We start from the raw sequence: 26,915 nt of genomic DNA on the forward strand, positions 1-26,915 counted from the left end.
AAGCCCACGGGTTCAAAAAATTCTCGCTTCAATGCCCGTAATGCAAGGCAGCATACACCGCCAATTGAAAATAGGATTCTTGCGCCATGTGGTCCAGAAAACCAGAATCCAAGCATACATTCAAGGTGACACTGTGGTTCAAAAGTTTATACTTGCATCAATTTGAGATCTGGTACTAGGAGGGTACGTGGTGAGTTGAAAATTTTTTTGGGCTAATTCAAAATTTTGAATTAATCAAGTTCGCTATCCAAATGAACCGAAATAGGTTCACATTCCAATTCAACCTAACTCAACCCTCCATTTTTTTCTAAGTAAAATTAGGTTGGATCACCAACGAACGTTAGGGTTGCAACCAAGCATGGGCGTCAGCATTCAACATGAGCGACGGTGGCAAGAGTGAGAGTTTTGAGGAAGGGAAAGCGTCGAAGGGTGTGTGGGTTGACCATTAACATCTATGACTGATTGTTACCGTGGCTACCGCCTGCTGGTTGTGTGGCATGGCTGTGTGGGTCGATTGTCGGCATCTAAGAGTGGGAAGGAGAGAGGGAGGGACACGACACGAGCCAACATGGGTGACTAGGTGTGGTGTTAGGGTTATAACTACGCACGTTGTAACATTTTAGTTTTATATATTTACTTTTTAAAATTAAGGAATCCAGCTCCGTTTGGTTGAACCAAACAAAGAAAAACTCAACCCACAAACCAAACCCAACCGAACCAAATTTTGGCTTAGTAAAATATCAACCCAACCCAAATTGAAAAAATTTTCTAACCCAACCCAAGCAGAAAAAATATATAACCTAACCTTTACCATTTGGGTTGATGGTCCACCACATTATTTGGGCTATTGAATTATTTGTACACCCTCTATATGGGATATTAGATTATTTGTACACCCCTATCCGTGATTTCAACCTTTTAACTATCCTAATATAGAAGTGCTAGAAATTCTAGCCATAATGAAAAAGAAGGGAAAAATTACAAAAAGATAATGTAAATGTTTAACGGATGGATTGTAATATCCCACATTAGTTGGGGAGGAGAACGAAATACCCTTTATAAGAGTGTGGAAACCTTTTCCTAGCAGACGCGTTTTAAAGCCTTGAGGGGAAGCCTGACAGAGAAAGCCCAAAAATGACAATATCTGCTAGCGGTGGACTTGGGCTGTTACAAATGGGATAGAGCTAGACACCGGACTATGTGCCATTAAGGACGCTGGACCCCAAAGGGGGTGGATTTGGTGGGGGTCCCACATCGATTAGAGAAAGGAACGAGTGCCAGTGAAGACGCTAGGCCTTGAAGGGGGGTGAATTGTGATGTCCCATTTTAGTTGAGGAGGAGAAAAAAGGTGTGGAAATCTTTCCCTAGCATACGCATTTTAAAGCCTTGAGGGGAAGCCTGAAAGGAAAAGCTAAAAAAGGACAATATCGGCTAGCGGTGGGCTTGGGCTGTTACAAGGATATCATCTAAGATATTAAATCTCCGACCATAAACATGCTATAGGATCAAATTAATTGTTTTATGGGATACTCGCAATCTATAAAGCTAACCTAAATATCCAAAATTATATATACGTAAATCTGAAAGTGTAGCAGTCATGGGTTACAAAACTACAATCTCACTTTCCTACATGAATCCGCTAACAAGTAAAACCAATCAATCTTCAGTCTTATGGCAACGGGACAAAGGGGGCACGGAAAGGATGCTATAGGCCCATACTTTACAGTTTACATTGGAGCAAACAAAGTGTGAAAGGTTACTTAAGATCAATGTTTTTAAGGTCTGAAGGGGCGCACATATGTACACCACATTTATTCAGATCAAACAAATGTGGAGTACATAGATCTACATATTAAGATATGTAAATAGACATCTAGGTCGATAGGACAAATATGGCATGATAAGGATGTCATATGTACATGCTATACATATTTAGGTCGGATTACAATTTACAACGGGGTAAAATGGACTCACGCCTTTCAATTAAAGATTCTCTTATACGTTTACATTTACATTTACACCTTTGCATATTCATCAAAATGCACTCGGGAATGCCAATCTAGAAAAGTGTCATCCCTAGCTGAGTAAAAGATCTTAAACGGTATTGGATGCTTAAAAGGGGGTCTGGAAGTAAGAAAGCCAGATGCCCAGGTCCAAGGTTGCACCTATTGTACTTAAGATGGAACTTCTTAGCACAATTCTTTTCTTTCTTTGTTATGCTTTCCTCGGGTTTTCAGAGATTTTACCTTCTACCATTCTCCATTGCTCTCTGATTCATGTAGTATTGATTGGCAAAATTATTGCACTCTCGTTATAAACAGGTTCTTGAATAATAAAGGTTGAGATGTAACTAGAATGGGTTGGCTTAGTAGATCTGATCATAGGAGCCATTTGAGATGAATTAATTGATCTTAGGAACTGCATAATCAATGGTTCTTAAGCCAATTCACCAAAGTTTAAGCCAATTCACTAAAGTTCTCATATCACTAGTGCCAATAAAGACCAGTGTAAATAGTAAATGGCCTTGAGAGAATTGATTCAAGTCATAGTGGTCACCTCCTTAGGACTTTTATCTTGTTACTTTGATAGTTAAATGTAATAGGGTCGAGCAATTGTCTAAGAATAGTCAAGGTACAAGTAAGTTGGCTTGACCTTATACAAATATTAAAAATATTATAATAATAGTGATGAGGAGGAGTTAAAAATTCAAATGTTCTATTGGGAAGAGATGGAAGCGATTAGAAAACAAGCATAATTTTCAAAATCTAAAATCAAACTGCTATTAAAAAGTGGCTTCAAGAATCAAATAATATTCAAACGAATCTTAAAAAATTCCAAATGATTATTCATTCGGTGTACAGAGCCAGCGTTCCAGGTGATGTCCAAACACCAAGCGTAGACCCTCCTACACAATTCAGTGAAAATAATAATCCGTTAAATCATATTCTCCCATAGCTACTTACTTTTCGGCTCCTCATACATCTATCCTTGAGAGGGTCAGTTAGATCTGAGGACTGAGAAATTCATCAAACTTGATTGTGATAGGAATATTTGTCTACAAAAAGGAAATCGGAAAGGGAAAACTACTCGCCTCCATTTACCTTTAACTTCAGTCCTCTATAACTAAGACGGCTAATCTACATGAATTTATAAACATTGATAGGTTCTACTCATGGAACCACGGATTTATCTCTCAACCAGGTCATTGATACTAAATCATCTGGAATAGTTTAAAATTCTTATGACTGCCTGCATGTCCCCAAGCATCAATTGACTAGTAATCCTCATCTCCAAAAAGAACGGTTAGAACCTTACTTCTTTAGGAATCTTACAGCAAACGATCTTCCTAGTACTAAAGAAGCCACGGGACCCTTCATCACCAACTTATGGTTTATCTCCCTAATAGTAGCATTTAAGGATCCAAACAAAACCAACCTTTCTCAAAAGGAGCAAAAGATCATAAATATAGCATCCACAATAGCATACAAATATACAAATGAGTGTGTGCAGTGCGCAATACACGGTATCAGCTGACCAATTTCCAAAAGAAAATTGGATGAGGGCCTGCACCAACCCACATTAGTGAGAAATAATATCCATGTTTACAAAAAAAAAAAAAAAAAAAAAAAAAAAACCTTCCCAACAAGGGAGGTATAACTATAAGAAGTAAAAATATTAGACAGTTTGTAACAAGATATAACTTGGTAAACAACATTGTCAAAGTATTTTGTATAAGTCTGTCTTTTCTGCGCATATTTTTTTATTTCATTCTTTCCACATATTCCAAAAGAAAGCCATGATGAGGTTTTTCCATAGTAGAACTTTTGCATTCTTGAAAGGATGGTACATTAAGGCCATGTCCAATAAATCCTTTACCTCCCTAGAAAATGTGAGATTCATCCGAGTATATTGAGAATCGGTGTCCAGAAATTCTGAGCGTATGTGGATATTGCATAAATAAGTGACTTTGTGATTCGTTTCTTTTTTTTGCATAATAGACACCAGTTTCAAAAAAGAGTCATGTCGGACACTTTTTTTTTAAAGATTTTTTACTTGTGCTAATGACTTTATGCGCTATTCCCCAAAGGAAGAACTTCACCTTTTTAGGGTGATATCCTTTCCATACTATCTTTGCTAGCCTGGGATTTATTGCTTCTACTTTTTCCCCATGTTCATCATTGTAGAGAATATCCTGTCAACACTAGGGAGTCAAGTCAATGAGTCTACTTCATTTGACAAAACCACTTGGGCAAGTCAAAGGCTTAATTCGGCTCATTTCGTTGCTTCGCCTTTTAAGTTCCTACCGAGCTTCAAGTCTCAGAATTTGTTGACAACATCCCAAGTTTCTTTGACCGTGACTTTTTGGCTATGAGAGAGTCTGCACAAAAGTGGATATCGCAAGGCTAGCATGGAATTTTCAATCTATAAGTCAGTCTATAATGATGTGCTTCCTCCACCACCCACCTTATGGTGAATTCGGTTGATGATGAGGTTTTAATATTTTTTTATGTATTTCCAAGGCCCTTTTGCAGAAGATGAAAGGGGTTCATTTTTGCATGATGTAGGAGTATATTTAGCCCTTATAAGTTTTCTCCACAAGGCGTTTTCTTTACAATGATATCTCCATATCTATTTTGCAATGAGAGGTTTGTTCTTATTTATCGAGAAAAGACCATTCCATCGAATAAGGTGTGGGTCATCATTCCACATATAGTTTCAAGATAATCTTTCTATATCCAAAGCCACTTTTTGTGGCACTTCAAATAGAGACATGAAGTGGGGAGGTTGGATAATGTGGCTTGTATTAGGGTGAGTCTTCTACCTTTTGAAGTATAACATGATAACCATGTTGACAACCTTCTTTCTACTTTTCCAATAATAGTCTTCTAGAAGGAAAAAGATTTGTGGCTTCCTCTAAAGGGTAATCCTAGGTATATATTCGGTCATTCACCCTTTTTACAACCATATATGTTAGCAAATTTTTCAATAATCTTTGTGCTAATATTGATGCCCATAATCTTTGTTTTTTTGGAGATTGATATTTTTTCCAAAGAATCCTTCAAAGATTTTTCCCATCTCGATCATGTTTTTTTATGGAAGACACATCTGTCAAATCAGAAAAGAGGATTGTATCATCTGCAAACTGAAGGTGGGTTGATCCTTTAAGTCTTCCTTACCAATTTGAAAACCTTTTATCTTCCCTTTTGTATTCTGCTTTTGTCGGTAGGTGATTGAGACAATCCATTACCATGATGAAAAGAAAAGGAGATAGTGGATCACCTTGTCGAAGACACCGTGTGGCATAAATCTTCCCTCTCAGTCTGATTAATCAAAATATAGAGGCGTGTACAAGAACTAGTCTAGCTTATACACTCACAGATTAATGATTAAAATTAATAATGTTTTCCAACCATTCCACCAGTCAAAAGTACAGTAACAGAAAAGGAAAGTATGCTTTCATGGACCAAGATACAAACGTGTCTTGTGGGAGAACTAAAGAAAAATTTTGTTTCGTCATTTCCTGTGAGAAACATAATGATAAATTCTTTGTAAACTAAAATGTGTTTTTGGTCGTGAATGGCTGATAAATCCAGCTTCATGTTTTCCCCACCTATGCCTCCTATGTCTCCTATCTGTCTAGAATTTACAACTTCTGATTTTAAAACACCAAAAATTCAGGTATAACGTATCTTACAACTCTACATTAACAAATAAAAAATCATTTCTTTCATTTATAGGATTATGATATTAAAAGATAGTTATATGACTGCCCATATAAATCACAAGATGATATGAACAATATAAATGTGACAGTAAAAATTTGCAGTACTAAAAGACAAAAATAGATCATGCACAAACAAATTAGTATGCATTTTAAATACAAAAGGTATAGGGAATAGATAGTACCAATTTCCTCATCAAAGAAAAATGATCTCTCTTTTTGCTGATTGAAGAGAATCTGAACCATGAACACAAATTTTTCTCTGATCCAAGCCACACATTGCTGTAATGCTGAAATAATGCAAAAGAACCTTGTGAAAACCAAAACGAAAAATGAACTGGTAGCAACTATATTGACATCAGTATTGAATTCATGTCTCATACTCAGGAGGCAAAGCATATATATAGGGACACAGATAAAAATTTATTATGACCTGTTGGGATGTGTAGCCTTAGCTTTAGATGCATCTGTTGGCCCAATCATAGCACGCCAATCTGCGATTGGATTTTTGTTTCTCCAAAACCATAATGCAGGATCGCACGATTAGTGTTAGACATAGGAAGGACACCCAACTGAAATACAGGATTGCACGATTCTAGAGAGATTCCATGTTAGTTTAAAACCTTTACATAAAAAATCAGATTAAAAATCCACCAGATTATTTTTAATGTCCTCTGCTATTCAAAGATCCACATTTCAACTAAGTTAAACTATTAGGTATGGCTTGAGGTGGAGAAGCACACTAACGAACATCTCTTAAGCTTGAGATACGTATCATAAACTTCACTATGTTGCTAATGTTTTGACTGAAATTACTTGAAAAGAAAGTAAGATAAATAGTCGTTGCATGAATTCGTAATCTCAATATCAGCATTTTCAAATTGTTGTTTCGAGTGCAACAGCTGTTCATGTGATTGCTGCATTAATCATGAGTGAAGATGATATCCACCGCTTGCTAGAAAATTAAACAAGGAAAGCAGTTCAAATGCAAGCATAAAGAAGCAATAATAAAGATACTTTGAGGTACAACATCACTATTGATACGACAGTACCACAAAACAGTCGATAATTGTTGGGAGGGAGTCCGACAATAGCTAACTAAGGAAATGATCATGGGTTTATAAGTAAGAAATACATCGATGCCTTTTGGGAAAACCAAAAGCAAAACCACGAGAGCTTATGCTTAAATTGGACAATATCATACTATACTATTGTGGAGGTTCGTGATTCCTAACAAAAACATATAAAATTATGCAAATGATTATTTCCAGAGGAAACTTGGCAACATTTCAAAGATTCAACACATACCTTGTCATGTATTTGACCAGACTAGAAAGGAAGCTTCTTGACAAATGTTCAGCACAAAAGCGACTTGCTCTATCTTCATGCAATTCCATTATTCTTTCCTTCAAAATTCTGAAGCCTGACTTCAAAATGGCCAGTTTAATTATATCAGTGAAGTTACCATGCAACCCATCTGGTTTTACCATAGTCAAAGTTTTCTCCGTTTCCATACTTCCATTACTTGCGAACCTAAATTCACGCCATTCAATATTGTACGAATTATTTATTATGTGAATAAGAAGAAGGTCAAAAAAAGAAAAACAAGTTACAACGAGTAAAAATGTCAGAGTCTAACAGATCAAAAAGCAAAGTGTCACATAAAATATCACGATTTTAATATAATTGATGATAATACGGAGAAATGGAGAAGGCAATTTAATGCTCGTGTCGCGACAATAATCTTCAACAGAAGGCAGCACAACCAAAAAAAGAAAACCATCTGACAGATAAAGAAAATAAGTGAAATTAATATCATTAAATTTAAAGGTACCAAAAAAGAAAACAGTTCTGAAATTGCTCAACAGAATCATCTATAGCTAATAAAAATGGATTTTCTTTCTTCTTCTTTCTTTTTCTATTTCTATTTCTATTTCCATCGTTATTGATTGAATGTACATCCGATTAATTAAGTCATCCAACACGAATTCTACATTAAGATACAAGTAAACGATGTCAATATGTACCAAGTAAACTTTAGCTGCTATATCAAATTAGACAAAAACAGTACGACTATCGATGACGATGACAAATACTCGATCCCTTGGACCTAAGCAACCAGATGATCGAAAATCTTCAGAATAAAACACGACGCCATAGCATTACTTACACGCCAGAAAAGCGATATCAACAATGGAGAATAAAAAGAGATCCCGAAAACCAACAGAAAACTAAACAGATCATCATCTCCTGATCAAAACTGCCATAACAACAATATAAATCGCATCAAAAGCACGGGAATCAACCAGACATTTCGCAATCGCATCAAGTTCGAAAAGTAAAAAATCAACTGGATTCAGAACATCCGAGGCCGCCACACCGGAGAACGAACTCAGTTATTTTCCAAAAACTCAACTAATACAGCTAAGCATACAATCCGTTTCAACAAATAGTCCGTAATTTCAAGAACGATAACTAATCCTGCAGTTTCTTAACCTCCGTTCTTTAGTTTATGCCATAACCGATTGAAACGCGTACCTGCGATTCGTAGAGCCGAGTTGAAAGAGACAGAAACTGAAGCAGTTGCAGAATAATGTAATGGCGGGAAAGTTGAAAGCAGTACAGAATGAGGGGAGAGAGAGATAGAGAGGAAGAAGATGGCGGTAACTTGGAAATCACGGGAAGCCGTAGGATTAGACGATTTGTTCTGAAACAATAACGCTCCCTCACCAATTGCTGAGATTGTTTTCTCTTTTAATATTAGAGGTGTGAACAGGGTGGATGATTGGCTGAGATTAAAACATTCTTTTAATCAATATAATTGTTGGGGTAAATAATTTTTTTTTTTTAACTCAAATCAAATCTATTAAATAATTAATTCAATTTTTTAATATTAATAAACTAAAATAAAATATTATATGTAAAATATGTATTACAAAGAAAATTTTATTTTCATAATTGGAGAATAAATAATATAATGAATATGTGTGTATTAAATATCTATAGCTTGTCTTCTTCTATGACACATAGTACCTCTACATCTCATTCATCATCTATCTCGTTTTTTTACACTGACACATTACTTTCGACAGACTTTTTCTTGGACCAGCAATTTAGACATGGGGCCATTTTTCCCATAATTGTATCAAATACCTTCAAATTTCTTTGCACGAGAACTTTTGTTGTTGTTCTACTGAGCTCTCCAAAGTTGTGCAGTTCCTTGATGACTTATTACTTTGTCACCGTTTTTGTATCCATGTTTGGTAGACGATCTCCAACTTTCACTTGCTAGAGTGATCTTTCTTCACCCTTTAAATGTGATGTCTCCCATTTGTTTAACCATGACTTTTTGGCTTACTGACAAATTTTCAAACACTACAAGCAATGGTTGAACGGGCCAACCTTGTACAACAATAACAAAACTTCTATATTCTGGTTGCAATCCATATATAATAATTCTCTTTATTCGAGCTTCTCCAATAATGAACTTGGGGTCTAGTTAAGTAGTCTTCTGTCATATCGACTCGACTTTGTGGAAGTACTGAGTAATCGTCATGTCACGTTGTGAAATTGATAACATATCGTTCTCTAGAAGTTGTAGCTTTGTATCGTTCTCTTTTTAAAACAGTATCATGAACTTGTCCTGTGCTTCTTTCAGTGTTTTGTCATTCCAAATGTGCTCTAACATCTTTTATCCGACTGTGGTTTTCAAGACAAACATTGCTTTGTCTGCTTTAATTCTCCATTCGCGTAAGACACAATCAAGATCCTCCTCTAGCGACATAGTTTCACTCCCTCCAACAACCTCCCAAAGGTCACGTCGTTGTAAACAGGACATCATGCATGTTGTCTACATGTTGTAGTTGTTGTTGAGTTTGTTGATTCCTCCAACGATTTGAAAATCACCCATCGTGTTGGCTATACCTCAGTAATACTAAGCAAGCTCTTTCGACACAAAACTTATAGTGTCACAAACTACTCACGACTAAAGAAACCCACTCACTACGATCTCAAGAAATCGTCTCTGATGTGGAAGATCAGATAAAGATGCAACCACATACAAAACTAAGAATTCCAAAAGATCAAACAACTATACTAACTTCGTTCTTATACTAGATTGTTGAACATAATTCTTTCTGGAAAATATTCACTTGAGAAGAGATTACCAAACACCTTATAGAACATTACTACACTTTGCCACTTGAAACTGTTTGTGTGATTTCTTAGAATCAAAACTTTGGGAAAGTGGAGGGTATTTATAACAGAAGCTATACAATTTATTCTTGAAATATGTAAATCATTTTTAAAAAATAGTTAGATATTTTTATTCTTAAAATATTTAAATAATTTTCTTAAATCCTAAAATACTTAAATTATTTTCTTAAAATTATACGCACAATTATTAGATTTTCTCTAAACATATTGGATTCGTAGTTAATTTATTAATTTGTAAAGGTAGAGGTAAAAACTTTCATTAAATTTAACTAAAATTTTTACCCTAGTTTCAAGTAGAAAGATAAAATTATTACATGAATATTCATGTTCTAAATTTAAAAGTACATGTAATTTAAAAGTAAATGAAAATTCAAAGACTAGTAATTTTTTATGTTCAAAAACATTATTTTAATTGGGCTAATGTTTAACCCAACTTCAACTTAATTGGAGGTCAAAATATAATAAAATAAAATAAAAGGTGAAAAAAAAAATAATTGAATTACGTCATATCTATATATATATATAAGAGACTAAATAAAAATTAAGTTATTGTAAATTTTTTTTTTTAAAAAGTAAATTTAAAGAAGAGAAAATTCGTGGCTAGTTTTAATTTTTTTGTCTAAAAAAATAAAATAAATCTTAAAAAAAAAAAAAGGAAAATTAAACAAAACCTTGGAAGCCACTTTAGCCTGCCTGGTTTTCTTGATGAGAAAGTTTTTCGCGGCTTCTGTGTTATAGTTCTTCAAGCTCTCAATAACCATTTTCTCCACAGTCCCAATCCATCGGAACCAGAAGCCATGAGCCGTGGGAGTGGAGGAGGATACGATCGTCACATTACTATATTCTCCCCTGAAGGCCGCCTATTTCAAGTCGGTATGTTATGCAATCCTGTCCTCTCCGATCTCGTTTTTGTTTCCATCGAACCAGATGAACTGTCTTTTAGGGTTTGCTATTTTCAATTAATGTTTGCAAATCATTGCCTCCGAAGTGATTTAGCTAGACCTTTGAGTTTGAGTGGTGAAAATTCCCGGAAAGGAATATCTCCGTTCTGAAATGTGACGCTGTTTCTTAGAAGTGAATATTGTTGTCGAGAGAATTCATTTAGTGATTTGCTGACAGAATTTAGGGGAACGTATAATCGAATTTTGTATTTTATGTGCGACAATGAAGGTATTTCTCTTATAGGTGTAATGTAGTGTATGGTTTTTGATCTGTTAGTGATAGCTTTTTGTAGAGTACGGTGTAATTTTGAAATATTTGGAAACTTTAGGCTGGATTCCCTGACAATCAAGATTTAACGTCTAGGATTGTTTTAGAAAGGACTGCGCATGGAATTGCTTCCAGTCAGTAAATTGTTATAACCTCCCAGACGCCTACATTTTGAACGATCTTAGGTTTATCATGCATTTTTCCATTTGGTTTCGAGTTTTAGCTTGTCAACATTGTTATGTTTTCATGACTTGTTCATTTTGAAACGACCAACTAGAGTATGCATTCAAGGCTGTGAAATCTGCTGGAATTACCTCGATTGGCGTCAAAGGGAAGGATTCGGTTTGTGTTGTAACTCAGAAGAAGGTCCCTGTGAGTATTAGTTGTTTGGCCGTGCCACTTCCTCGACTCTCGTGTATAATGCTCAACACTTTGGCTCCCTTATAGTAATTCCCATGTTTCTTGCAGGATAAACTTTTGGATCAGACAAGTGTCACTCACCTTTTCTCCATCACTAAGTATCTGGGCTTACTCGCAACTGGCATTACAGGTTTCTTTTATGTCTTTTTGCTTCATAGTTATTCAAGATAACATCATAATTCGAGAAAGATTTCTCATCTCTTTTTGCTTCATAGGCAATGGCAGAACTGTACTCATTAAGATATCCGATTCTCATTAACTGGCTCGTTAAGAATCCCTTGACGTTATTCCTGAACTAGTCTTTTTATGTGTATGATGATGTCTGTCATACTAATAATTTTCTCTACTCTAAATTGTACTGTTATTAGTTCAAAGTACCACATAGTCCTTATCCACTTTTTATATGCCACTCAGCTGATGCCAGATCACTGGTTCAACAAGCAAGGAATGAAGCAGCAGAGTTTCGATTCCGATATGGTTATGAGATGCCTGTGGATGTTTTGGCTAAATGGTATTCTGATTATTTCCTTACTTTTTGAGTAACCAATTGCTGAGGAAGTGCTGGTGTTTTATTTGTCCTCAGTTATGTGGCAATGGTCAACTGTGTTACAAAATCTCTTTCAAGTTTAGACAAGGCTTTTAAGCATAAACACTTTTGTGAAAATATGTTGTTTCAAAGTTTGATACGTGGACATCAATCAATGAGTTTTGGGAGATGATTCAAGGAACTGGACTGATGATTTTGGAATCAATTCTTCTGCAGGATTGCTGATAAATCACAAGTCTATACCCAGCATGCTTACATGAGACCTCTTGGAGTTGGTTGGTTTCTGCTTTATTTCTTATTTTAGATGCACTTGTACTTGAAAGTTGAACATATTATGCTATAATCTGTTAGGCATTAGCTTTTGAGCAGGTCGTTATTTATCCCTTAAAATTTTCTTTTCCTTCTGGTTTTTCTTTAGTGGCAATGGTTTTAGGCATTGACGATGAGTATGGGCCTCGCCTCTATAAATGCGATCCTGCTGGTCATTTCTTTGGTCACAAGGTACGTAATCTTTTAGAAGAAAAATGACTGGGTCAGTAATTTTACATGTCATTTTGCAATTTGTACCTATGTCAAAAATATTATATTTCCCAATTGACGGATGCCACAATAGCAAAATTTTTCATTAAAATTGCTTTCCAGTTGATGTTGGTAAAATAAGAAAAGAACTAAATCTCTACAGATTGTAGTCAAACTAGCTTGTATCGGTGTGTGTGTGTGTGTGTATATATATATATATATAGATGGATAGGTAGATAGATTGGTGCGGTTTCTTAGGCTCTAGGGAATGGATAACTTTTTTAAAAAATATTGCTTCATCTTTTCTCTGCATCAATTTGAGGCTCCTAAAAAAGTAAAGGAAAACATAAGGAAAAAACTACTCTTATATTGCTAACATGAGTTTACATACGTCTTGATCATGAGGTTAGAGGTTTAAATCTCCCATTTCACGAATTGTTGTACTAAATAAACAAATAAATAACTCTGATACCGTCTTGCTTCTAGGTAAACTCTGTTCTAAATAACATTGATTTATATACAGGTACATTCTATTGTTTGAGTGCACCAGTGTTTGATATAACGTCATATATATATTGTGATGCATAGGGCATCATTCCTATTTAGAGTACACGCACTTGAGCTGCTACACAATCTACCTGATTTGATTGTTGCTTTAGTTGCTTCTCCGGCATACTTCTTTGGCATGTTTGTTACGTATTTCACTGCTTTAGCTTCTTTTACCTGTTAACTTGATATTATTATTTGGTTACCCATGCGGATCGACTTGTATGATTTAGGCCACTAGTGCTGGACTTAAGGAGCAGGAGGCTATTAATTTCCTGGAAAAGAAAATGAAGAATGATCCTGCTTTTACTTATGAGGAGACCGTGCAGGTAGATCTCATTTCATTTCAAAAGTTCAGACATTGTACCGGTCACGTCGTTTTCTCTTTTCCTTGCCTGAAAATAATTTTTTCTCATTAACCATCATAGATTGGCTCCGTGGTCAATAAGGGTCTTGAAAATTATAAAAGGCTTCTGAAAATTATAAAAGGCTTCAGAGGGAATGAGTTCAAACCCTAATAACCCTAATAAAAACCTTAGGGAAAGAGTTCAAACCATATGAAAGGGCTTGGAGGGAATGATTCCAAACCATGTCTCGTGGCAGCTACCTCTGCCTATGATTTTAATATTTAATGAGTTGCCTTGACAATTAAATGTAGTAGGGTCTTGTCTTGTGTGATAAATCGAGTTGCATGCAGGCCAGCCTAGTCAGTCACCGAAAAAAAACTTTTTTTTTTTTTTGAGTAATTGCGAGTAACCCGTGTTTGTCCACAGTTATTTTTCCTAGAAAGAGAACGACTTACATTGGAAATATTCTCTCAAGTAACTTTGGACCTGATTTCCCTATTTGTTATTTTCATTTCATCTTCTTCCATTATGCACGGGTTTGATACAAGTGGCAACATATTTATGATTATGACTAATTTTTCACGTCAAATTCTTGTCTAAGACTGCAATTTCTGCACTTCAATCTGTGCTCCAAGAGGACTTCAAGGCCAATGAGATTGAGGTACTAAATTTCATGGTTTCTTTTTTTCCACATATATGCTCCAGAATCTATTGAATGGAATGTTACATGATCGGTCTTAGATTCAAATTCTGATTTGACATGGTAGCTTCCACCATGTTGACAAGTTGTTATGTTATTGTCATTGCCATTATTCCACTTTATAAATGTTCTTTTCTGTCAATTGCACCATAATTATGACGATAACCCGAACGAATTCACAACGTTTATAGGTGGGAGTTGTTAGGTCAGGGAATCCCATCTTCAAAGTGTTGAGCACCGAAGAAATTGATGAACATTTGACTGCCATTAGTGAGCGAGATTGATCTATGTTATGCAAAAAAAAACGAACTGAAGAAGTTGTAGAACATTCGACTGCCAACAGATATGAGAAGATCAGTTGTTGATTCGTGCTATATATGCTACAAACAGTACAAAAGTCATCTTTAGAATTTGTATTTCTGAGGAATTCATCATGTTACATGATTTAACGCACTTAAACTAAGTTTCTGTTAGCATATAGCATGAGGGGAAGTAGATTTTGAACCGTCTCTCTCATTCATCATGGTAGAGAGAAAAACTCATTAAGTTAAGTTCCTCTGGGATACTTCTAAGCCCTATAAAATGCAAGTTTTAGTTCTTATATTCAAAATTTGACTGACAGTTCTAATGTGTTCTTAAGAAAGATTATCAATGGAAGGTCTTTCTAGATCATCAATCATTTGACACATGAGAACCAAGTGAAGGATGGGTTTCCATACAGCCAAAAATTATCAGAGGGTCTTTGTAACGACTCGACCCAGATCCACTGCTAGCCGATATTGTCTTCTTTGTGCTTTCCCTTCCAGGCTTCTCAAGGCTTTTAAACGTGTTTGCTAGGGGAAGGTTTTCGTACCCTTATAAAGAGTGTTTTGTTCTCCTCCCCAACCAATGGGGGACATCACAATTCACTCCCCTTCGGAGCCAGTGTCTTCGTTGACACTTGTTCCTTTTTCCAATCGATGTGGGACTACCACCAAATCCACCCCCTTTGGGCTAGCATTCATACTAGCACACCGCCTCGTGTCTATCTCCCTTTGAGAATAGCGAGAAAGACACATCATCCGGTGTTTGGCTCTGATACCATTTGTAACGACTCAGATCCACGGCTAGGAGATATTGTTCTCTTGACTTTCCTTTTCGAGCTTCTCCTCAAGGCTTTAAAACGCGTCGAGAAGGTTTTCACACATTTATAAATGGTCTTAACGGTGTTTTGTTCTCCTCTCCAACCAATGTGGTTGGGGACATCACAGTCTTTCGAGTAGAACAAATGATTTTTTAAAATTTATTTTATTTGAGCATAAGATTTGATGGGAAAGGAATTGTGGAGCATTCGTTTGTGAAGGAATTTATAGTTTAAACTCACCATTTTAGACGTCTTTTTCAACATTGTATATGGAAAGCAAAAGCAATAATTTCAGCTACTTGAATCCGAAATTCCTGGTTCACCAATTTCTCTTAATATTATTATTATTATTATATTTGAAATATTTCATTATTAACGTAAGATATTATGGGACTTCTCCATCATCGAATCTTTTTCATCGCTCAGGTATATACCCCTGCATTTCAACTAATTTTAAAAATAAAAACAAGCTTTTAAAAATTGACTTAAAATTTAAAAATGGTTTAAACAAAACAAAAAATCAGTATATTTGCAGTTTATTTTACTAATAATTTTATTAAATATTAAACTATATATATATAAAAAAAATGAAACAAAATTGTTAAAAACTTACTCATCTCTCTAACCCAATTATTATTGCTTTCTTATTATTTTAAAATATTCATGAATTTATAATATTAATTATTATTAATTAACATCAATGACATAATACGCCTTCCCATTTGTGAAAGTAGCGCGGAAACGCCCCATTTTCAATTCATTCAATCCATTGACATTAATTTTCTTTTACTATATATATATATATATATGATTTATTTAAATAAATAATTTGTTTTAAATTTACACGTATTAAACATGGAATTTCATTGTACTACCGGAGATTTATTAAATATAATAATTGATTAGGACGGTAATGTTCCTTAATACAAAATTTAATTATATAATAATTTAGGGTTATTAGTGTGGATCTTAAATAAATTTATTCATCTGTATTGGTAAGTAATCCTATTCAAGTTGTTCGAGTCATCAATCTAACTAACTCAAAATTTATCTGATCGATCGTTTTGTCAGGGGCCTACAGTCATTATGTGACATAGAGATTACGTCCCGTATGAAACTTAAGAGTATACCGCTTCTACGAATAGCTCTTGACGCTGCATCTCTTCTGAGACCAGAGCCCTTTATCATGACTTCTGCTTGTTGTATGCCTTGATCTGCTACTGCCCGAATAGCATTTTTTGCTATTCGGGCCTTTGAATTCACAAGTACGAGTGGAGGACCAAGAAATTACCCGACCCCGTACATTTGTAACAGTCACAATTGTAATGTTGAAACTTGGTTGAATATGAATAACGCCCTTTATTTGTTCGAGAGAAGTGAAGGGGAAGTACAACTAGGAAATTACGTGGAGGAATATTTGGAACGTAGACGTACAGTACAAGTTTGATGGAGTACACGTGGCCGAAAAACATTGGTTAGTTGATTATAGAAGAGGAAACCTTCCATAACAGCACACATTTACTAACAATAGCCCGAACCCGGAACTGCTTAGCTGGCAGTCCAATATTCAACGGCTCAAAATTTTGACAGCAAAATTTGCTGACGTGGTCGAACCGAATTAGATCCTTTATAAACCCTTCGAAGTTTCATGTTCTTCTCAATCTCTTCTTCATAACTCCAAACCTCGCCCTTTCTCCTTCGCCGAACTTTCACTTCAAGACCCGCTAAGAACACCGCGAAGAATCCACTTCGAAGATTCTGATTGTAATACAAGTGAGAGAGAGTTCGATTTTTCTTTGCGAAGACTCTGATCGGAACTGGTTCGTCTTGAGATTAGTTCAATTTTGAATTTGAAATGGTTTTCCTCTGTGAAATTTCATCGACTGATGATGAAGAAGGAAAGTGGGAAAAGGCGAAATAGCAGTGGAAGAATCCTTCGTAATTAGGCGGAGGGAGAAGGAAATTCTTGTATATCTCTTTTTAATCTGCTTCTGTTGGTGAGTCCTCTCTTCGATTTTAGGAATTTCGCGATTTCTAGGGTTCTTCGTTGGTTACAGATCGTAGTGCAGTTGTTTCGAGATTTCTAGGGTTCTTCGTTGTTTATAGATCGTAGTGTAGTCGTTTGATTTGTGTAACGCTGTTTTGATATCCTAATTTCAGATTCTGTTTGCGGAATCACATGTCGGCGACCGTTCTTAGCGATTCAATCATCGAACCTCAAACAGCGTCAACGACGCTAATCGTTCACATGGAGGCGGAGTTCGTGAAATGCTATTGCTGCGGACTTACAGAGGAATGCACACCAGCGTACATAGAACGCGTTCGCGAGCGCTACAACAGGAATTGGATCTGCGGATTGTGTTCCGAAGCGATCAACTACGAAATCCTCCGTTCCGGTAGACTAATCACGGCGGAAGAAGCCATGGAAAATCACATGAACCTTTGCAAGAAGTTCACTGCATTGAAACCGCCTCCAAATCCGACGGTGCATTTGATTACAGCGATGCGACAGATTCTGAAGCGCAGTTTAGATTCTCCCTCACGCGGTTTGAGGTCGATGCCTGCAAGCCCGACGAAGAAAAACTCTCGGCTGCCGTCGCTCTCTCGATCGGAAAGTTGTCTTTCTTCCCTCTCTGGTTCGTGAATCAATCATAAAAGGTACAAGGATTCCTTCCAAGGATCAAGTAAACCCAAAATCTCAATCAAACTGAAAACATTGGGGATCCAATAATACTCTGTATTCCAAAAAAAAAACAAAAAAACAAAAAATAAATAAACTTATTGATCAAAAGCCTAAACTATACCTTACAACTTCATCCATGGCGGGTTTCACTATCAGTCAGAATTGGCAAATTTGGAACAATCTCGTTTATTTATTTTAAATAATAACAATAATAAAGAAAGAACAAAGAGGGTAATTGATAGTTTTACAATTTGTCCTTGAAGAGCATCTCAATCATTCCATCAATTCTGACATCTAATTTCATACAATCTTGCAAATAGAACACCCAACTACCCTCTCAATTTGTCTTTATTAATCATTAATGTGTTATTTATTATATTTATTTATTTCTATGTATTAAAAATAGACTTTGTGCCATTATTTTCCCTTTTTTTTGGTAGGAGATTCTTCTTAATAATTGAACTAATGAGAGAAAATATAAATATTAATAATAATAATAAGAAGAAGAAGAAGAATCAAGAATATGATAATATAATGTTATTTTCTTTGATTTTGTCAACTTTTTTAAGTTTCTATCCCAATGAATTATTGAAACTTAATGATTAATTCTTTTAGTCTTTCTATTAATCATTCATACCTTTACTTTCAATTTTATATTTATACAAATTTTGCTTCCTGAACATCCATCAATTTCTTATTCACATTTTTTTAATTAATAATATATATATATATATTACATAATTTGTGACAAAGTTATTATATGGTTGGTGTAATGTGAAAAGAACGAAAAGAAAGCAAAAGTTCGTCATACCTATCTAATCAAATGAGTGATATGAACGAGGACAAATTGTTGATAAATTTGATTAAAAGCAGCCAAAAATCAATTAGATTACAGCAATCTCGACTTTATGAATAGTTTGGTTTTTTTTTTTCCTATAATTATTATTCAATAATGATAGGTTTAGAAGAAATGAGCTAAAGTCGTAGTAGCTATCTCTACCTATGGTTTAGTTAGTACCTCAACAACTAAATGAAGTCGAGACAAGTGGTTGTCCCGTGGATTAGTCGAGATGCGTGAAATTTGATCATTTTCAGATCTTAGTCAAAAGTTGGTAGAACAAGTAGGTTAAACCCTTCCTAAAAAGCACCAAAATGAACAAAGTGAGAAAAGACAAAAGAAAGATGAGAGATTGTTTGACATTTAGTATTGACTCTCTTGCTTGGTGGTATTCTCGACTCACCAAGTTCCTCGGGCCTTCGTGTTCGGCTCGAATCAAATCTCTACTTTTGCTTTATCAGATAAGATATGTGATTAGTTACTCATAAATATTGATTCTTTCGGTTTGAAGAGTCTGTACTATTCACTCTCTTGCTTGGTGATATCTTTTTGTTGGGTTATGAAGCATGCTGCCTATTTATACCCATTGTTATACATGTTAAAAATAGATACGAAAATGTTCATATTGTTGGATATGACCCAGGATCGAAATATGTCGAAACAAGTAAAAGAAGCAAAAGAGCAATTTGAGTGGAGAGATCTTTTGGAGCACAGAAACATTAAGCACTTAGCTTTTCAATTCTCTTTGTTGTTATTGTGGAAAATGCATACATCTCATGAATATTTATAGTGGAGAAAGCACTAGCTAGTTCCTAAACTTTCTGCTCAAGTTAAAAACCACTAACAATCTTCCTAATTAAAGCATAAAACTTGGTTTTCATCTAGATCTAGTGTGTGCGTTGTTGTGCGATCCTAACAGCTGACATCAGAGCTAGGCGAGATTCCCCACCATCTATGAAGATGAAAAGTCCAAATATTGGAATTGAGAAGTTTGATGGATCTGATTCCAGTTTCTGAAAGATGCAGATTGAAGATTATCTATACTAGAAAGATCTTCACGAACCCCTATTGGGGGTGAAGCCTGATACCATGACCATTGAGTAGTGGAAACTCAACAATCGTCAGACCCTAGGATTGATCGGGTTGACACTGTCCAGAAATGTGGCGTTTAACATCATCAAGGAGAAGACAACGTCAGATCTGTTGAAGATGTTGTCGAATATGTACGAAAAACCGTCAGCTATGAACAACGTCAGATCTGTTGCTGGCCATATAAAGGAATTCAATATGATTGTAAGTCAATTGAGTTCGGTGGAAATTAATATAGAAGATGAAGTTAAAGCATTGATTTTGATGTCAAATTTACCCGAGTCGTGGGATATTATTGTTGTTGCGATTAGCAGTTTTTGAGGATCTGAAAAACTGAAGTTTGATAAAATCCAAGATGTAGTTCTCAGGGAAAGTATTCGCAAACGAGAAATTGAGGATTCATCTAGTAGTGCTCTCAGTGTTGACCAAAGGGGAAGAAGTATATTGAAGGGCCAAAACAAAGGTCGATCAAAGTCCGAGAATCGTAAAAAAATTTCAAACAGATCAAACGTAACATATTGGAATTGTTGAGAAAAATGTCACTTTTGGACAAATTGTACAAGACCAAAAAGAAAGCAGAATAAAAAATCGGAGGATGATGATTCTATAAATTCAACAAAAGACATTGAAGATACTCTAATCCTCAGCTTGGACAGTCCGATTGAATCCTATATTTTAGATTCAGGTGCATCTTTTCATTTGTCTCCAAATAAGGAGTTGTTTCGAAATTTCAAATCTGGAACTTTCGAGAATGCGTATCTTACCGACAACAAAGCCTTGGAGACCGAAAGAAATGGGAATATCTTCATAAAAACTCCCGCAGAAAATCAATGAACATTAAAGGATGTCAGATATATTTCTGGTCTCAAGAAGAATCTGATCTCTATTGGTCAATTGGATAGCACCTATACAACAAACGTTTGGAGGCCATCTCCAGTTCCATCACTTGGCGGATCAAAGTTCTATGTCACCTTCGTCGATGATTTCAACAGGAAGGTGTGGATTTATTTCTTAAAACACAAGTCAGATGTGTTTGCCACATCCAAGAAATGAAAAGCTGACGTTGAAAATCAGATTGGCTTGAAGATTAAATGTGACAATGTTCTGTTTACTCCATAACAAAGAGAGTTTCTGCACTATTTTGTCTTGGTTCAAAGCATTTTGTGCAGTTGAGGAAATCCGATTAACGAGGACATTTCCAAGTAAACCAAGACAAAATAGTGTTGCTGAAAGGATAAACAGAACATTGAATGAGAGGGTAAGGAGTATGAGGATTCATTCTGGATTTCCAAAGACATTTTGGGTCAATGCTGTAAATATATCAGTCTACTTGATCAATGGAGGGCTGCCATTACCCTTGGAGTGTTCAAGTTGTCAAAAACGGTATGAACAGGAAAAAAACTCAAGTACTCTCGCTTAAAGACTTTTGGTTGTACTACGTATGTTTGTGTTGATCCAAAGAAGAGTGACAAGCTTGACGTTGAGCCTGTGATGTGCTACCTCATAGGCTATGATTCTGACATGTTTGGGTACAAGTTTTGGGATGTCAAGAATAAGAAAATCTCGAGACATTGTGATGTGACTTTTGATAAAAATTTCTTGTACAAGGACAAAGAGAAGAAAGGTTTTGGGACAAGAAGCAAGTGGGAGTTGAGGTTGAATTGCGGAATAATTCACATAGTAATGTTGTCGCAGATACTTGAGAAATCGCTGAGATTATTGCTGAGGAACTAGAGGTGGAGCAAGTGACACTTGAGCCGGTGTTGAGAAGATCATCCAGACCTATCAGAGTACCAGATAGGTATTCATCTTCATTACACTGTTTGTTGCTGGTTGATGAAAGAGAACCAGAGTCCCTTGATGATGCCCTATAGTTAGGGGATACAACTAACTTGGGAGCAAGTCATGGATGATATAATGAGTTGGATGTCTAGGCTTCAAAATTGTGTTGCTCCTTTATCTACTGAGACTGAGTACGTGGCAATAGCTTAAGCTGGAAAAGGAGATAATATTGATGACAGACTGATAAGGCAACTCTAATCTTCAGCCCAACGATCCAAGCTTTTGTTGAAGCAAGAACCTTTAAATTATGAAAGTAATTAACACCTTCTTATACAAAATTCGGATCAACCAAGAGATAAGACTACAATTAGATTAGCTCTTATGCTCGAAGATTCAAGATTTGGAAACTTTGTTCTAAATTGAGTCGCTCCACAATCGAACTTGATCAAGATTTGATTGAATGACTCGGATGCAATTCTACCACAAGAATTGCTTGAAACTTAGAAATGACAAATATGATGAACGGATTTCTAAGGAAAACGTCTCAATTTGAGATCTGAATTACATTCATCCACGAATCTGATTTTTACATAACATATTGTAGGTATTTATAGTCTCCACGACAAAAATGTAATTTTTTACATAACATATTTGAGATCTGAATTACATTCATCCACGACAAAAATGTAATTTAATTATTAAACACATTTTTAATATTTATTTAAATTATGATTTATTTTCTAAATCTGTTACTCATTACCTTTTTTGTGTAAAATAAATATTAAATATTTTATTTATGATCCTTTGAATTTCTGGTTACTTTTTTAATTATATTTTTAAAACTAATAGCTTATAATAAATAATTTGTATAATTTAAATGATAATGACATTTATTATTGTTGTAAAGTTGAATCAATACATTAATTATTATTATTATTATTATAAAGTTGATGTTAAATCTCTAATAATTAATAAAAATTGATAAATTATTTTTAATTCATCATTTTATTTAATGAGTGATGCATTATTTTTATTGAAAATATTATTATTTTGCTATAAAAAGACAATTTACGAAATATTCGTATTTTTTAAAAGAAAAAAAAAGTACTTTTAAAAATACCCTCCAATGTCTTATCATAATTCAGGATGTAGACGATTCCTCCCCGTCCATAAAGAATCTTTATCTGAAGACGTGTCGCCCATTCATTGGTTGTCTCATTCTATATATTTTTAAAATAAGGGACCCACATTTAATTCATATTTATAATTTAATTTTAATATATATTTTGAAAAAATATTAAACTTAATTACTTTTAATATATTTTAATTTATTTGAATTAAATAAAACTAAATAAGTTTGTAACAAACTCCAAACGTGCAATTAACAAATATCTAAAAAAATAACAAATAAATAACAATAAGCTGACGTGGAATAAAGTGGACCTTATAAAGTTGTTCATTTATATTTATTTACTTCTCCAGTGGCCCTTTGAATCTATCTCCAATTGCAGAGCAGAGGTCCTTCAATGGCGAATCTCCATCTCTGTTCCTCGGGTTTCTTCTTCCTCATCCTCTGTTTTGTTCCTGTAATTTTCTCTCGATCGCTGCAAAATCAGGAGACCTTCATTGTTCACGTCTCCAAATCGGAGAAGCCTGCTCTGTTTTCCTCTCATCATCATTGGCACTCCTCCATTCTAGAATCACTCTCTCCTTCTCCTCATCCGACGAAGCTTCTTTATAGCTACGAACTTGCCGCTAATGGTTTCTCTGCACGCATTACGGCTGCTCAGGCGGCGGAACTGCGTCGGATTCCCGGAGTTATTTCGGTGATTCCTGATCGAGTCCGTCAGCTTCATACGACTAGGACGCCTCATTTCTTAGGTTTGGCGGATAGCCAAGGGCTCTGGGCGGAAACTAACTATGCTGATGATGTGATTATTGGCGTTTTAGATACTGGAATTTGGCCGGAACGACCGAGTTTCTCTGATGAGGGACTTTCTCCGGTTCCGGCGACCTGGAAAGGCACCTGTCAGACTGGGGTAGGGTTTTCGGCTTCGGCCTGTAATCGGAAGATTATTGGTGCGAGAGCGTACTTTTCCGGATACGAGTCTGCTGTACGAAGATCGCTTCAAGGTTCATCAGATTTCAAATCTGCTAGGGATACGGACGGCCATGGGACTCACACTGCCTCTACGGCTGCAGGTTCGTTCGTCAAGAACGCGAGTTTTTTTCAATACGCTCGTGGAGAAGCTAGAGGCATGGCGAGCAGAGCTCGTATTGCTGCCTACAAAATCTGCTGGGAACTTGGTTGTTACGATTCTGACATCCTCGCCGCTATGGATCAGGCGATTGCAGATGGAGTCCACATCATCTCTCTCTCAGTCGGATCCTCCGGTCGGCCCCCTGCGTACTATCGAGATTCTATCGCAATCGGAGCATTCGGCGCGATGCAGCACGGCGTTGTCGTCTCTTGCTCCGCTGGAAACTCTGGTCCCGGTCCCTATACGGCTGTGAACATCGCTCCATGGATCATCACCGTCGGTGCCTCCACAATCGACAGAGAATTTCTCGCCGATGTGATTCTCGGAGACGGTAGGGTTTTCAGCGGCGTATCGCTCTATTCCGGCGATCCTCTCGGTGATTCCAAGCTTCCGTTGGTCTATGCTGGAGATTGTGGTGACAGGTATTGTTATTCTGGAACTCTCGATTCGTCGAAAGTCGCCGGGAAGATCGTCGTGTGTGATCGAGGAGGGAACGCCAGAGTCGCCAAAGGAAGTGCCGTGAAAACCGCCGGAGGTCTTGGTATGATACTCGCCAATACGGAGGAAAACGGCGAAGAGCTCTTAGCAGATTCACATCTTATTCCGGGAACTATGATTGGAGAAATCGCCGGTAACACACTTAAAGACTACATCCATTCAGATCCGAGTCCCACTGCTACAATCGTGTTTCGCGGAACTGTAATCGGCGATTCGCCTCCAGCTCCGAGAGTCGCAGCCTTCTCCAGCCGCGGCCCGAACTACAGGACGGCGGAGATTCTGAAACCAGACGTTATAGCTCCGGGAGTTAACATTTTGGCCGGGTGGAGTGGCTACAGCAGTCCAACCAGTCTAAGCATCGATCCGCGAAGAGTCGAGTTCAATATCATCTCTGGAACTTCAATGTCTTGCCCTCACGTCAGCGGCGTCGCCGCCTTGCTCCGGAAGGCTTTTCCAACATGGTCACCAGCGGCAATCAAATCTGCTCTGGTCACCACTTCTTACTCTTTGGATTCTTCCGGCCGCCCAATCACAGATCTCTCCACCAGCAAACAATCAAATCCGTTCGTTCATGGCGCCGGCCACATCGATCCCAACAAAGCTCTGAATCCGGGCCTGATTTATGATCTCAATCCTCAGGACTACGTTTCATTTCTCTGCTCGATTGGTTACGACTCTCGCCAAATAGCTGTTTTCGTGAAGGATTCTCCATACGCCCAACTTTGTGAACACAAATTGACCAGCCCTGGTAATCTGAACTACCCATCCTTCGCCGTCGTGTTCGATTCCGACGGCGACGAGGTGGTGAAATACACAAGAACTGTCACAAATGTCGGAGACGAAGTTGATGCTGTTTATGAAGTGAAGGTAGAATCCCCACAAGGAGTGGAAATCACTGTTCTTCCAAACAAGCTGGAGTTCAGCGCAAAGGATCGGACACAGTCTTATGAGATTACATTCACCAAAATCAATGGAATCAAGAACTCAGCAAGCTTCGGGTCAATTCAATGGAGTGATGGAAGTCACATTGTTAGGAGTCCAGTAGCTGTCTCGTTCAACAGTGGATACATAGCATCAATGTAAGGTATGTTTGTTGATATTGAATAAGAATTTTAGAAGTAACCTTGGTGTCCGCCATTGTAGGTGGGTTCCAAAGCTCCTCATACTGTTCATTTAGATTATTCTGAATCGTATGGAACAGTATGAAGCTTTATAATAATCTTCGATATCTGAAACTCAAAGGCAATAAACCCTAATCGTATTGATCTTCATCCTTGTGTGATGTGAATCTCCATTGAAATTGATTCTTGTAGCTTGAAAGCTGAAACAGAATTAGGATCAAAGTGAGATAAACAGGGAATCTGTCTCCTGAATTCTAAAGCATAGACAACGTCCCATTCCTGTTCTGTTTGGAAGACAAGAAAATATTGGAAAGAGTTCTATTTTGAAATATGTTAAATCTTACCGTTTGGGATGTGGATGTGATTGTGCCGGGAGAGAGCGATCTAGGACGATGACTAATTTAAATGGGTGGGGGAGAATGTCACAACCATTACAATAAAGAGAGCAAGTCATGATCCTCGTATCGAGAGAAATAAAGTGGCAACCTCAAGAGGCGTCGTCAATTCTTCGTACCCTTAGTTATATGCTATAGAAGCTTGATATTTATTTTTTTACTTATAACCCTATAATATTGGTTTCAATTCATTCAGATCTGGCTCTCAAACTCTCTTTTTAGAATCTCTGTCTCGATTTTCTAGAACTTTCTTTTCTAAGTGGGGTCAGATGCTTGAGTATAAGTCGTCGGACTGAAAGGGACACAATTTTAAGTTCTTACTAGGTGATAAGGATGAGTACCGAGAACGCTACAAAAGGATGGGTGCATTTGATCTGATTCTCTTCACATACTTTAGAAGGTAGAGAATTTGACCTATGTGTGATTCATTGTGTCTTTTGCTTTTAATTTCATTGTTAAAATTCAATAGGTGAAATTTCAAACTCCATTTTCGTTAGGCAATTTAATCTAAAAATTTAACTTAATATACTTGACACGAAAGTTTTAAGAATTTAAATTTGACTTTATATTTAATCAAAATTTTACAAAGCAACCATGTTACGATCCCCTGTTACTTTCAATATAGTCTCACTTAATGGCCGACATGTCGACTCTTAATTTGGGGTCTCAATTGCTATATTAAAAAGGGTAGGAGTAACTGTGAACACTATCTCACAGTTGAATTGAAATCGATATTAAATATCGAGGTTTGCTTCAACTTATGATTTTCTTCCTCAAACAGTATTTCCAACAATACTTGATAGTGACAGCTACAGAGCTCGAAACAATAGAAAACGAGGGAGGAAAAAGAAGGATGGTGGTTGCTAGATTGGCCTGGTTATTTATTTATTTATTTTTTTC

General features: G+C 36.4%; 4 protein-coding genes across 5 annotated transcripts; 3 read left to right on the forward strand and 1 right to left on the reverse strand.

Annotated features, from left to right (window-relative positions):
• Positions 1–1,400: 1,400 nt before the first annotated feature.
• LOC111464262 (probable nucleoside diphosphate kinase 5) lies at positions 1,401–8,444 on the reverse strand. 2 transcript variants are annotated; one of them, XM_023108382.1, is made up of 4 exons: positions 8,261–8,444; positions 7,031–7,255; positions 6,156–6,236; positions 5,851–6,012 (listed from the first exon to the last, which is right to left on the reverse strand). In XM_023108382.1, exons 2-4 carry the CDS (start codon positions 7,234–7,236, stop codon positions 5,919–5,921), a joined length of 381 nt encoding a protein of 126 aa, XP_022964150.1. In that variant the 5' UTR covers positions 7,237–7,255; positions 8,261–8,444; the 3' UTR covers positions 5,851–5,918. The 2 variants fall into 2 exon arrangements, 1 of the variants encoding a protein (XP_022964150.1); XR_002714003.1 differs by lacking the exons at positions 7,031–7,255; positions 8,261–8,444 and adding an exon at positions 1,401–2,269 and having other exon boundaries at positions 5,908–6,012; positions 6,156–6,841.
• Positions 8,445–10,635: 2,191 nt separating this feature from the next.
• On the forward strand, positions 10,636–14,828 carry LOC111464260 (proteasome subunit alpha type-6-like). Its single transcript, XM_023108379.1, has 9 exons — positions 10,636–10,810; positions 11,424–11,518; positions 11,615–11,696; positions 11,981–12,077; positions 12,330–12,388; positions 12,532–12,614; positions 13,412–13,507; positions 14,127–14,186; positions 14,417–14,828. Exons 1-9 carry the CDS (start codon positions 10,735–10,737, stop codon positions 14,507–14,509), a joined length of 741 nt encoding a protein of 246 aa, XP_022964147.1. The 5' UTR covers positions 10,636–10,734; the 3' UTR covers positions 14,510–14,828.
• A 2,160-nt stretch (positions 14,829–16,988) lies between these two features.
• LOC111464570 lies at positions 16,989–18,149 on the forward strand. Its single transcript, XM_023108840.1, has 2 exons — positions 16,989–17,345; positions 17,509–18,149. Exon 2 carries the CDS (start codon positions 17,528–17,530, stop codon positions 17,990–17,992), a length of 465 nt encoding a protein of 154 aa, XP_022964608.1. The 5' UTR covers positions 16,989–17,345; positions 17,509–17,527; the 3' UTR covers positions 17,993–18,149.
• Positions 18,150–23,206: 5,057 nt separating this feature from the next.
• LOC111464338 (subtilisin-like protease SBT1.4) lies at positions 23,207–25,770 on the forward strand. The gene has a single exon (XM_023108501.1). The coding sequence runs from the start codon at positions 23,267–23,269 to the stop codon at positions 25,580–25,582; it is 2,316 nt and encodes a 771-aa protein (XP_022964269.1). The 5' UTR covers positions 23,207–23,266; the 3' UTR covers positions 25,583–25,770.
• The last annotated feature ends 1,145 nt before the right edge of the window (positions 25,771–26,915 follow it).

Source organism: Cucurbita moschata, unplaced genomic scaffold (genome assembly GCF_002738365.1).
Source record: "Cucurbita moschata cultivar Rifu unplaced genomic scaffold, Cmos_1.0 Cmo_Scf00030, whole genome shotgun sequence".
In the NCBI taxonomy this organism is placed as follows: Eukaryota; Viridiplantae; Streptophyta; class Magnoliopsida; order Cucurbitales; family Cucurbitaceae; genus Cucurbita; species Cucurbita moschata.